We start from the raw sequence: 13,396 nt of genomic DNA on the forward strand, positions 1-13,396 counted from the left end.
CCAAACTATTTGGCTAATCAATAAAAGGTGGTTTCATATCACATTAAAGTGAACATCTTTGGGATCTTGACTGACAAACCCAGAAATTTAAAGACATCCCGTATGTATGGACAATTTCCACTATTTTCTGACATTTTATAGAACAAACTAATAATCTAGAAAATAATCAGCAGATTTATCGATAATTAAATAAAACGTTAAAGTGCTAGTGTAAAGAACGTGGATATTCTGCACATCTATCCCCAACTGGTTGCAGGAAAAAAGTGGGATACGAAATAAATAGGCAAATTATTTTTATTAAGTCTGCACACTGAATATTGCAAATAAATAAAAAATGTATTGAGACAATATTTTAAAATCCAAAACAGGCTATGTATACAGAGAGGAAACACCAGATACAACTTATATAATACACTTTTTTTTAATTACACTAAAACACTTACACTTTTGCATAAAAAGCACAACAAATACAGAGAGACGAATGATTTGCCAAACAATTCCAACAGGGTTTCTTAGGTCCATAAACAAAGCATGATACCTGTGAGCAAACACACTTCTAATATTCAAGTTTATGGCAGAATATAAGTATGTATTTTTTCTGTTTAGTGCTAGCAGTTTGCTCCAGGATATAAAAAAAACAAAGAGTTGACCTCTCACTACTGGATTTACTGTTGACACAATCATGACATACTGTATCTGGATGCAAAGTCTAAACAGGTTCACTGAAACCATGTTGCATTCATACATGTAGTCTTTCCAGTTCAATCAGAGTCCTGTAATGTACTGCAACTTCAGTAACTTCACTGGACTGCACCTTGAGAAGCAGGAAATAGGAAACATTCAGTTTTTGGGAAGAGCGTCACTTATTCCTTTACCCATGGGTAACAGCCTTTGTTCCAAACTTGGATATGAAAGCAGGTTGCTGGCATGACATAAATGTGTTACTTGACCCAGTGGGTTACTTTATTTCCTCATAAGATACTTGTCTCTGGTTGCATTAAAACAAGGTCCTATTGTTGCCACATCAGGCGATTGTGAGGGTGGGTGTGTGATAAACAACTGTGGCACTTTTCGCTTCGGGCCTTACATGACAAACCTCGAGTGTGTTTTAGATGTGAATTAGTAAAAGGAATTATAATTGCGTGTTTAAAATAGCACATCTGGTTTCAAGTGAAGACAACGAGATGGAAGCGTTTGTTTTATAAACATGTATACAAGTTGTTTGAGTGTGTAGAATTGTAATGGGATGGTCAATGATATGGTTGATGACACTGACCACGTAGCCTAAATGATGAGCCTTTTATTCTAATGTTTCTGTCTTGTGTTTTCTTGCAGACGAAGGACTGGTGGACGTATGAGTTCTGTCATGGTCAGCACATCAGACAGTACCACCTTGAAGGCAAGAGCTTACCTCCATTTATTAAAATCTGTTTTTCACAACCATCGCTTTGACAAATGTTGTTCTCCTCTCCTCAGACACAGAAATCAAAGGGGAAATTCTCTTCCTAGGTCATTATGAATCTGAATTTGATTGGAGCAATGAAACCGCAAAGGTAAAGTTGCTTCAATGTTGTGGTTGTTTTCTGTCTTTGATTTCTGGTATACATTAGAGAAAAACAAAAATGCATGATTAGTCGACTCATCGGTCGTTTTGGTCTTTGTCGATTTAAAGGTTCAATGTGTAATTCTGAATGAATACCAACATTCTTCCAAAGCAGGTCAGAAATGACTGCTGTCTTACAATCTTCACGTGGGGCTTATCCATCTGTGTTTTCTGGGGCATAAATGTTGACCGCGTGGCTGTAGTCCGTGTAACGTTACGTTAGTTTGTTTATTGGACATGTTTTCTGTTTATTTCCCAGGCCTCCAAACAGCACAGGCTGAAGCGCTACCACAGTCAGACCTATGTAAATGGCTCAAAGTGTGACCTGAATGGGAATCCCAGAGAGACTGAAGTCCGGGTGAGACATTTGAATACAGGATACATTTTGTTCTACACCACCTGTGTGGTTTTATCTGCTTGTATTGTTTTGTTTATGTTTTGGTTAAATCTTTCTTTGAAGGTGTGTGCACAATATTGACATGACACTGAGATGAACATGAAGGAATCTTTATGCACAAAAAGGAACACATAATAAAGAAAATAAAAAGAAGAAAACATTTATAATTGAGAATTAATTAATAATTTATGAATTAGTTTATAAGATATTTTCCTTCACCAACCCTTCTTCAATCTACAATAAGGTTAAATAACCCAAACCTTACCCGCTTTAATGACATAATTCAGTGAAAATGTTCATGCTGTACCAAGTAATCCTCCTAAACACACCTAATTAATTTAACTTTTATTATTTTCCAGTTTGTGTGTGAAGAAGGCTCGGGTGACTATATCGTCCGAGTGGATGAGCCTCAGTCGTGCCGCTATGTGCTGACAGTTCACACCAGTCGTACCTGCCAGCATCCATTCCTGCGGCCTCCATCCACTGCCAAGCCCCAGAGTATCGTGTGCCAGCCAGCACTAAGTGCCCAACAGTACATGGATTACGTCAAGGCTCAAGTCTGTGAGTTAACCGAAACTGACGCAGCATTTAGAGAGAGTCTCGCTTCATTACTTTAATGTTATGTCATGTTGGCGCAAGAGACGGGAGCAGGACATCATGTGGGAAAGGAGTATTTTAAAAAGTGTGCTGGTGATATCAGTTAGGAAGATAAAGGCAGTAAAATGTTAAACTTTTTGACATGTGTATGAATAGGCATTTGAGATATGAAATCTTCACTTGTCTAATTTTAAAACTAAGAAGCTGTGTGGCATGATTGTTCTTTCTATCCCTCCCTCCTTCCTTCCTCTGTTCCCAGCGGACACAAAGCGTAAAGTAGAGCAGATCTCAGAGGAGCTGAGGAGTCTTGATGAGATGCTGGCTGGTAATGAAGGGGCAGATGGAGCAGTGGAAGTAACCGCAGAAGAGACATCACCTGCACCCAGTGATGACCTATACCAGGCAGACAAAGAAGGTGCATTGTTTGTTCTTTTTACACTTAAGGCAAATGACTTAAGTGTTTTCCATCATGCCAGATGTAATGCGTGTGCCTTAAATATTTTGAAACAGACACTGCTGATTTATCTGAGGACGCCGGGTCAGAGGAGGCAGAAGATTCTGACTTCTGGGAGGGAGTTACAAAGCCAGGGAGTTCAAAAACAACTGCTTCTCAAAGGGAGCATGAGGTATAGAAATAAGTCTTGCAATCAGTTTCCCTTTTTTAATGAATGATGCTCCTGTAGTAAATCAAAGGCCGAGCTACTCCTACTCTATCCACAACGTCAAAATACTGCATAATCTTTTGTGCAGAAGCTTTTTGGTATTTTTATATTTAATTTTAATAGAGAAAATGATTTAAATTGATGCATTGTTGATAAAAAAAAGTCAGTTTATTGTTCTGTATATCCACCAAACGTGTGGTTAACTGGTAATGTATATTTGTTTAATGTAGAGGTGATTCTTCTCCAACCAGATCCACACCACTAGAGGTCGCTTTCCCTCCCCACAACTCTAACCTGATTTATTTTGTTTTCTACGCACAGGCAGCAGATGACGGCTATAACTCATTTACAGACAATGAAGTCATAGATGATGGCGATGAAGGTACTTCAATTTGTCCTTATCGCTCACACACACACACACACACACACACACACACACACACACACACACACACACACACACACACACACACACACATTCTTGTCACTGCTTTCGTGAGCCTCAAACAACAAGATTAATAGAACTGCAGTCTTTTATTTTTGTGCTGTTATGGATTTGTTATGTTACAAATGGAGTACTTTTGTAAAACATTTCTTTTGTGTTTGACTTTTCTCTCTTCACATTAATGTCTTTCAGTTGAAAAATTCAACTTTAAAATCATCACTGACCCAGCAGACCTGATGAAATTTGTCCAACATCTCAAAGAGAGTAACAGGAAGGTCAGTGCTTACCAAGATTACGTCACCTGTTAGAGAGTATATGTTATTATTTGCAGTGCATGGGTATTCCAATTCAATGCTGCATTTATTTTTATTTTTAAGAAAGCACAAAACCAAGCCAAAAGTCGAGAAGAGAAACCGGCAAAGAGCGGCAGCGTAACGGAGAAGCTAGGCGAGGAAGAGAAAGATGAAGATGAACGCCTGCTGCAGGAGTTTGAGGATGAGATGTCCGACCTCTCAGTGCCCTCTGATAAGATTGAAGAGATAAAGGAGGAAATGCAGAAGGAGTTTGACAACATCATACATGAGGTTTCAGTTTCAAGATTGATGTTTAGAGATCTATATTAAAATGTTATCAGGCAGATCTGATGCAATGAAGTGATGTAACGACGCTTTGATGTGTCCTGTGTCGTAGGCTCAGCAGGAGTTAGAGACAGAAGGTCTAAAAGGGGAGTTTGATCGCACCCAGGCAACACAGACACTGGAGACGACGCTGGACAAGCTTCTTGATCATTTGGAGGATAAAGACATGCAGGATCCAGAGCAGCAAACAGCTGGAGTTCAAAGAGCCAGTGACCCCACCAGGGGCAGCCCCAGCCTGGCTCCGAAGCAGCCAGGTAACCAGGCAGCCTGCCCCTCTGTGCTCATGTTCATGTTTGTACATTCTGAGTGTGCCTCCATCATCCTCATATTCATTCATATGTGCAGTAGATGTTTGTTGTTCTTTCATCCCAGAATAGACGCACACATGGAGTTAGTTTGATCCACAGAGAATTTATGTTATCAGAATAATATTTTCAGTTCTTTTGATTGGTCTTTCCTCTGCTGCCATTGATGTATATGTGGGGGATTTAAATCAGTCATTAAATCCAAATTGAAATCAATCACAGTATTATAAATCTATGACGATGCAGAAATGTTTTGGATTACACATTCTTGGCTTTTACTTCCTCCATCCTGTGGCCCTGCTGATGGGCTTTTGAGGTGAACTGTGTTGTTTGTCCCTCTTTTGTCTCGTCACCCCAGACCAAGCGGCTGACGACCATGTTAAGATCAAAATTACTAAGTATAAGACGGGCAGCAGCCCTGATGGGGAGGTCAAAGTTCAGGAGATGGGCGAAGGAGACCCCCAGTGGCAGCACATAAAGGACGTGGTTAAAGAACAGCTAGAGAAAGCAGGACTGAAGGCAGAAGGTATGAGGGGGGAGTGCCCGAAACACTCACAGCCTTTTCTCTCTTCCATCTGTTACCTTGAGCGTATAGTATTTCTGTACTTCTCCTCTCATCTTTAAAACAACATGCAACTGTCATCATGTTCTTTTAAAGTTTAGCTGTTAAAAGACACTTAACATCCTCATGTTGACAGCAATGAACACACATGTTTTTACCAAACATCAAGAAACATTTTTGGACATTAGACGAGGAATCCATTAAATGTGTTGTTGTTTAAACGGAAGAGCATAAACCTTAAAAAGAAAAGGGAGACAAAATGTGTGTCCATGCGTGTCCTTTCTTTTTCATCCACTGTTATGTTTGTGCCATTCGTCGTTATTATTATTATTATTATTATTATTATTATTATTATTATTATTATTATTATTATTATTATTTGTTGTTGTTTTAACAAATTTGAGCCACTTGGAAGGACATGTGTTTAATTGGCAAGCCTGCCTTTCCCCCTGTTTTTCTTTTTAGGTAAAATTGAGGTGAAGATCTTGACAAGGAAAAATGCAGAGGAGACAGGTGATCAGTGGCTGACTGAAGAAGATACAAAGTCCTTCAGGGAGCTCCTCATAAATCTCCTGGTAATTTAAGAAGTACTTTTTATTAGATTCATTTGGATCTTTCTAAGTGTGACCTATGCAATGTTAAACTGTTTGCCAGGAGTTGTGTGCTGTAGAGTTTTCTTAGTAATTAATTTCAGCCAGTTTAATATTAAATATTGTGTATTCGTCTACATGCATAACCGGTTAGTGTTTAGCAAAACTACCGCTTTAGTAGATGTAAAATCAAAAACTCTTATGCTATATTAACCACCTGATATCATAAAACATGTACTCACTCTGTTTCGGGTGTCATCTACTAAATAGGTGGCTTTCCAAATCACTGAAACCCTCAAAAACACTTCTCTTTTTCCTGTCGACCTTTGCCACACTGTAGAGAGAACATTAAATAAAATGTGTGTGTTTTGGCATTCAGCATGAGGACTGCCACACGTATAATTAACTTTCTCTTTTGTGGGAAATGCTTTGGAAGTCAAATAAACATTCATTCAGATTGTTTTAAACGCATGCTTCCCCCTCCCTTACAGACTGGAGGCACAGAAGAGGTTTACAAAGAGCAAAAGAGGCAGCAGGAGTTGGAGAACAACTATAGGTTTGTGTGGGGAGAGTCCCAGGAGGAGTCGCAGTCAACCAGCACCTCTGACTCGGACGACGTGGACATATGAGCTCATTCAGTGCACCTTTTGTGAAGGTGAACTCCTGTGGAGAACAGCAGGGAGGGGGACTCTGAAGTACTGCCGCAAATTTGAAAGAGAGCCCGAAGGATTAAATGACTGCTATTAAACCTGGCGGATAATGTCAACTCGCCTGTTTGCACATTCAGAAATGTGTCTGTGTGTCTTGAATAGGCAATATGTGTCTGTAGTAGGCACCAGTTATATGTTGCACGATGAAACTGCAACGTCTCAGCTGTACTTGTTCAGTTGAATGAAGTTATGCATTTTCCCCTTTTTGATGGGATTCAGTTTTGATAGATGGTGATGTACAGTATGTACCCTTTTTTTTTTTTTTTTTTTTTAAGAAATATGTCAGTTAATTTTACTGAATATTTGCATCTAGTTCTGAAGTTGTCAGCAGCACACTGTGTCCATAGTTGAAGTATTACTTGCCTTTGGTTTCTAAGTTGCTATTGACAAAGAAGTCCTTACCTTTTAAGTGACTCAGGCGGGGGGGAATTGTGCATGCCTCAACAAACTGGTGGAATGTTTGCACAGGCTGTTCATTTCATTATTTACTGATTGTGTCTGAATATGAAAAAAAGGACAAATACTCGAGTTCACAGTTCAGTTCTCACTTTTCTTTGAAACTTTCTGTTGCTGCGTTTGGGTGATTAGATTAAACAAAAGTGTAGATTACAGAAATGTTTGTACACATGCCATGGCACTTTATATCTTTAGAAAAAGGTTCTGCAATGAAAAGGTTTTTCTTTTGGGTTGTCATGGGATTCAAAATAAAAAAAAACCCTAAAAGGAGTGTCGGAAGATCAGATGTTATAAGTGTGTACTTTTAATTTCTGACAAGAATTACATTTAATAAAGGAAAACCAAGAATGCTACAATGTCAGATTCAGTGTACCAAAAATAATGAATCCACACACAACTTTTCTAAGGATCCTCCAGAGGTGTACTTAAGGGCTACATTTGTATAATTTGTGAATAACTGATTATTTGGAAATCAACATGTACATATTTATTGCGTGAATATGTTTTTGAATGGATTTGTTGTATATCAGCACAACTTAAGTGGGACTTGAGTTACCTGAGTCCACCTGTGTTTAAATTGGTCACTGTAAAACCCTTGAAACTTAATTTCGTCTTATACAAACTTTTTCAGACACACGATTTAGGTATTTTTTCACAAAGAAAGCCGGCGTCCAGAGGCTCAAAATCAGACGAGAGTAAATTGGCTTTACTTGACCAACTGGATTTGTCTTCTCAAATAATGTAGTTTGCTCTTGAATTGTTATTGCCCGGTACAGCGAAGAGAACCAGACGATGAAGTTTGGGATGCAGGATCCAGCTCCTTCACGCAGCTTGAAGGGACACAAACAAATCAACAGTTTGAAAAGCCTTCAACCTGTCCTTAACAAAGATGTGCCATAACTAGTCATTTTGATCCTCACACTTTCAGCTGCACATATTATTTGTAAACTATGACAACTCACAGCAGAGGCAGAGAAGAGAAGATATGTCACTGTATTCTTGAATGGGACTATATTAATGTATTAGGAACACCATATTGGTTTCATAGTCTGACAAAAGTCCATCTGTGCTGCCTTGTAAATATAAGTCTTTGAGCACTGTTCATTTGTTCTTTTGAAATAAAAAAAATACCAAAAATAAAATCTGTTTTAAACAAATGCATGTACTATTTTAATGTTGAGGTTTTTCAATGTGGAGCCAATTTAGATAATTTGTATACTACTGGGTAGATATATAGTATATCACATATGTTGGGGTTTTTTATGTAAAAAGTACTTAACCTAGTAATAAGTGTCAAATCAAGTACAAAATACTACATTTCCTTCTGAACTGTCCGAGTGGAAGAGAAGTATAAAGTAGCATCAAATGAAAATACTCAAGTGAAGTCCATGTACAAAACGGTCTAAAGGTCACATGTTGGCTAACAGCTATCAACATGTGATCTTAATATGTACTCAAGATACAGTATGAGGAAACGTGTATATTTCTTTGCAGGAGTACACGTCTGCGCTTTTCTTTTGAAATAACGAGATTTGACCGGAAAAAGCGTTTTTTTTTCTGGACGGAAGACAAGTTATAGTAGTTTATGCAGCGTTTAGGAACAATTGTATATTGGTGTATACGTGTTGTCATTAAACCACTGGGGTTACTCCAGTTAACAGTCATTTCCGTTAGCTCGGTGACGACACGTTTGCGTTATGTTGACACGAGAGGGAGGGTTAGCGCTGAAGTTAACGTTAGCTCAAATTAATCATCAACACCCGCATCTATAAGCGCTGCACCCGCATCTCGCGCGAGGACACTTCATTACAGCTAGCTAACGGCAGCTGCAGGGCCAGGAGCCGGCGACACGGTCAGTCGGTTGTTTTAAACATCCCGGAGATCATTCATCTGTCGTGAGACCACTTGCCGTTTCACCACGATAAGTGTTAGCAGCATTGTAGTGTGGCTAGCTGGGCTAAGTTACCGTTCAGACGGATAAAAAGCAAACGCAACGTCGCTTTCTCTTTTCAAAGTCGATGTTTCCTGTTAAAATGAAGTAGCTGTGGGACAAAACAGCTGCTATGATCCCCCTGGTGAGTTTTGTTTTTTATGTTTATATTTTTTCTGTCAAACATGCATTGAGAAAAGGGTCATAGGAAAAGCATAAACATGAGAATATTAAAAATATTAAAATAAAAACTGGGAAAATAAGTTATAATTATCCAAAAACGTATTCCTTCTTTGTTGCCTGATAAACAGTGATTTCAGTAGTGAATTCCATTTTTTAAAGACAAACTTGGAAAGAGAGAAACAGGGAGTGGACCTCATTACTTGTCACTTTGTCACAGCCAGGTGTCTTGAAGTTTATAGCTCGAGGCAGGGGCTGTTATAGTAAAACGTGTGACTGTCCCTGCTCTGATAATATATCTTTTTCAGCACCTGCCTAGTTGAACGACTGACAGTGAGACACCGGGTCCAACATCATGGCCTTCAGATCCAGATTCTCCTTCTGTGCGGGCTTCGCAGTGGGAACCTTCTCACTGTACCTGTTTCTCAACATTTTGTCAGGACTGCATTCCAGCAGCTATGACACACCCCATTACTCTCAGCAACAGCTTGAGGATGACAAGAAAATATGGAAGAAGGAGAGGTCTGCTCTTTTCAACCTGAAGCACCCTCACCATACAGGTAAGCTACATGGACGTGTGTACAATAATGGAACCATGTTTTTCACCAAACCTCATTGACTCACTATATCAGGTTCTCTGTACTTGTAATCCTAGCCTGCATAGAGAAGTGTATTTGTTCCTCTCAGACACTTCCTTTGGCTTAATGGTTTTCGGTCTTATACTAATACAAAACTCTACTTGTATTGTAAATAATAACTTTATTGTAAAGTCTCACAATAACGTATTTTACCACCTCACTTTTTATTTAAAGTATTAGGACCCAAACGCCCCCACAAATGATGTCACCATCTGCAGTAATGTGATATTAATGTTTATATATTCTTACTAGGTGAGGATAGCGGCATGGCTGATGAACTATACAAAAAGGTGCGCATTCTCTGCTGGGTGATGACTGGACCCAAAAACCTGGAGAAGAAGGCTCGTCACATCAAGTCCACGTGGAGTCGACACTGCAATATTGTCGTCTTCATGAGCTCTGTGGAGGACCCTGACTTCCCCACGGTGGGCTTAGGTACAAAGGAGGGCCGGGACCAGCTGTACTGGAAAACGATCCGGGCCTTCCATTATGCCTACGAGCATCACGCCAATGAGGCGGATTGGTTCCTCAAGGCCGATGATGACACTTACGTAATCGTAGACAACCTGCGGTTGGTTCTTTCGAACCACACACCTGATGAGCCAATTTACTTTGGCCGAAGATTCAAGCCCTACACCAAGCAGGGCTACATGAGTGGAGGTGCGGGCTATGTGTTGAGCAGAGAGGCTCTGCGGCGATTTGTAGAAGGATTTAAAAGCAAACAGTGCACTCACACTACCTCTGTCGAGGACCTCGCAATGGGGCAGTGCATGGAGAAAGTTGGGGTGCTGGCAGGGGACTCCAGAGACACGGCGCACAGAGAGACATTTCATCCATTTGTCCCTGAGCAGCACCTCACTTCAAAGTTTCCCAAGAGCTTCTGGTATTGGAGCTACTGCTACTACCCCATCACCGAGGCAAGTGCAGCAAACATTGTTGACTTTCTCTTTACTGTTGGCGGGGTATTCCATTGGTGTGACGCAACTTCAGCACTGTTAATGTTTGATAAGATATTGTTCCCATTTAGACCTGGCATTACAATGCGTCTCATATCCGGTTACTATCCGGTTGTAATCTGATCACCCAAAACGCATTTTAATGCAACGTGTAAAGGAGGCCATTGTCTTGTCTTGATAACAAAAGGTTTCCACCCTGGAATGTTTTGTAACCAAACTGGTAGACCTACAGTATTACGTGAATTAAAGTATTTCCTGACTGTATTTCTTTGTAACGAACATGCAAACACCCTTTCATTACTGTGGTGTTTTGTCATGTTTACATAACCACATACTTTGTTTTTTCCTCAGGGTCCAAACTGCTGCTCGGACTTGTCTGTGTCATTCCACTATGTAGACGCTTCACACATGTATTTATTGGAGTACTACACGTATCACCTGCGTGCCTTTGGCTACAGACACCGTTACCAGCCCCCTGCCCCACTTAGCTACAATATTGAGCAGTCAAGTTCCCTGGATGCTGCAGAAGGAAAAAAAGAGCTGACTTCTAGGGAGAAAGGGCAAGGAGAGGGGGATGATCCGTCCAGGACTGACGAGAAACAGGATGCTGAGCCCCCTCCTTCCGCTGGTAAAGACACTACCGATGCTCCAACAGGCAAATAACAGAATAACTTTTTGGGTGTGTTAAGGGAATTTATCTTGTGAGGTAGGGGGGATGTGTGATTTAATAATCTTTGCTCAGATTACTACAAAAGTAGAGAAACGGTCTACTTCATTTGAAGTGTCCCCACATACAAATGCGTTGCTGAAGGACTGCTACCAATGTGAATTGTGAACAAAACACGTCTTAAGGCTAAGAGGTGATTCATGACTTTTACCCTAAATGTTAAGGTTTAGTTGATGGTTTTTAACGTCTTCTTTAGAAGTTGGTAATAGCTTTCTGTGAGCTTCACTTTTTTATTTATTGTAAACGAACTAAAGCACCTTTTTAATCCATATGAACCCAGTGTGAGAACAAAGTATTTTCCAGAGCAAGTTAAATTGGATTTAGCCAATGTGTTATCCTGTTCTTGGCTATTGCAACCCCCCCCCCCCTCTCCCACTCTCTACAGTGAGATAGTTCTTGGTTTGCTGGAGTTGTTTGACTTCATTAATAACTACATGCCTTGAAAGCTAATGAGACTCAATTTTATGTCTTGAGCTAATCAGACAGCAAATAATTAATTCCATCTAAATCAAGTGCCTCACCTTGTTCAATCATTAAAACACTTCTGTCTATAGGTGACAGGGATTTCTTCTCAACATACTGTTACACTCACAGTGGGTTGCCTCCCAAACTTGTTTCAAGCTGCATTCAAACTTTTGAAAATAATCTGTTAATGGTTAAAAAATACTTCAATAGTTAGTTAGTGTTCTAGCTAAATGATTAATCATCTAACCGTTTAAGCTACATAAATACCATCATTGTGAAAGTGCAACCATAAACAAATGGAATAGAAAAAGGCAAATACATAACACCCTTCCTAAAACTGTCTTTAAATAAATAAAAAAGAGACAGATAAAGTTAATTTCAATAGGAAAGCAGTTTGGATGCATTCCTATTTCTCTATAACTAATAGACACTGATGTGAACGTGATGCTTTAAATGAGTTTATAAAGTACAGCCAAAGATTTGCAGACTAGTCAAAAGTGTGTGTACTTGATGTCTTTGGTGATTAATGAATCCGGATGCTTCACTTGACTGTTGTTTGTTGAGTTTATCGCAAACTTTCAGGATGTTTGTTCTCCAGCCTTGTGTTACTTTGACCTAGACTATATCTGTGGTGATTAGACACACCTTCAGCCGGACAGGAAAGTAGTCCTTCCTTCCTTCCTTTCTTTCTGTCTTTCTTTCTTTCTTTCTTTCTTTCTTTCTGTCTTTCTTTCTTTGGGATGCTAGGCACTCTTGTCAAAGCGATCCATGTTGCACGCTTATCTAGTTGTGCTTCCTGAAACCGTCACTGGTGATGCACACACTTCACAGTTCCTGTCATTTCTCCCGAGTGGACTCAACAGCTTTGTGCCTTGTAAATTTGAGATTGTATGAGCCATCAGCTGCACACATGACTTTGCACTGTGACGTTAGTATGATGAGAGTGATGCTTTCAGATGGAGTATAGTTGTATTGAATCCTTCCAATGTAATGAGTGTGGCCTGTGGGCAAGCCAGCGGACGACTTGTTCATGTCAGCGCTTTTTGAATAAGCGAGAACTTTTCTTTTTATACAATTTTAGTTTCTACAATGTTGTGACATTTTCAAATTCTGGGCGGGCCTGAGCTTTGGTTTTGTGGTTAGTACATTATGTGTATTTAAAAGTATTCATAACTGTTCCTTTACTACTTTGTAACCAAACAAAGAATACATTTTGTGGGTGATACAGTAATTACCAAATACAGAAACTGGCTTCACTTTTGAGTGTTTATAATTGCTCTTTTTCTTTTTAACCACTTAAACCTCTTGTTGTCCTTCACAGTAAAACATTTATGAAGTAACTAATGCCTATTGAAATGCCTTTTGTACGTGTTTACACACTTTCTGTACATGAGCACACAGCATGTTCAGTTTTCTTTCTTTTAAAATAAAAAGCTGATCAGATCAAACCAAATAAGCATGTTTTACAAAATAATTCCCTTTTGAAATTGATTTGAATTAATGAGATTTCAGTAGCGAAGGACTTTGTGCAGATT

General features: G+C 39.5%; 2 protein-coding genes across 2 annotated transcripts in view; both read left to right on the forward strand.

Annotated features, from left to right (window-relative positions):
- Positions 1-7,318, forward strand: part of os9 (OS9 endoplasmic reticulum lectin) — an 8,392-nt gene extending 1,074 nt beyond the window's left edge. Inside the window, exons 3-15 of the mRNA XM_029432551.1 lie at positions 1,336-1,399; positions 1,477-1,553; positions 1,863-1,961; positions 2,360-2,561; positions 2,857-3,012; positions 3,108-3,223; positions 3,581-3,641; positions 3,897-3,979; positions 4,082-4,288; positions 4,395-4,596; positions 5,006-5,173; positions 5,675-5,784; positions 6,291-7,318. Of these exons, the coding sequence (XP_029288411.1) occupies positions 1,336-1,399; positions 1,477-1,553; positions 1,863-1,961; positions 2,360-2,561; positions 2,857-3,012; positions 3,108-3,223; positions 3,581-3,641; positions 3,897-3,979; positions 4,082-4,288; positions 4,395-4,596; positions 5,006-5,173; positions 5,675-5,784; positions 6,291-6,428 (1,683 nt within the window). The 3' untranslated portion in view covers positions 6,429-7,318. The remainder of the gene's footprint in view (positions 1-1,335; positions 1,400-1,476; positions 1,554-1,862; positions 1,962-2,359; positions 2,562-2,856; positions 3,013-3,107; positions 3,224-3,580; positions 3,642-3,896; positions 3,980-4,081; positions 4,289-4,394; positions 4,597-5,005; positions 5,174-5,674; positions 5,785-6,290) is intronic.
- Positions 7,319-8,517: 1,199 nt separating this feature from the next.
- Positions 8,518-12,988, forward strand: c1galt1lb (core 1 synthase, glycoprotein-N-acetylgalactosamine 3-beta-galactosyltransferase 1, like b). Its single transcript, XM_029432410.1, has 4 exons — positions 8,518-9,040; positions 9,384-9,635; positions 9,966-10,630; positions 11,021-12,988. The coding sequence occupies exons 2-4, from the start codon at positions 9,431-9,433 to the stop codon at positions 11,330-11,332; spliced, it is 1,182 nt and encodes a 393-aa protein (XP_029288270.1). The 5' UTR covers positions 8,518-9,040; positions 9,384-9,430; the 3' UTR covers positions 11,333-12,988.
- The last annotated feature ends 408 nt before the right edge of the window (positions 12,989-13,396 follow it).

This window comes from Cottoperca gobio, chromosome 5 (genome assembly GCF_900634415.1).
Source record: "Cottoperca gobio chromosome 5, fCotGob3.1, whole genome shotgun sequence".
NCBI classification, from domain to species: domain Eukaryota; kingdom Metazoa; phylum Chordata; class Actinopteri; order Perciformes; family Bovichtidae; genus Cottoperca; species Cottoperca gobio.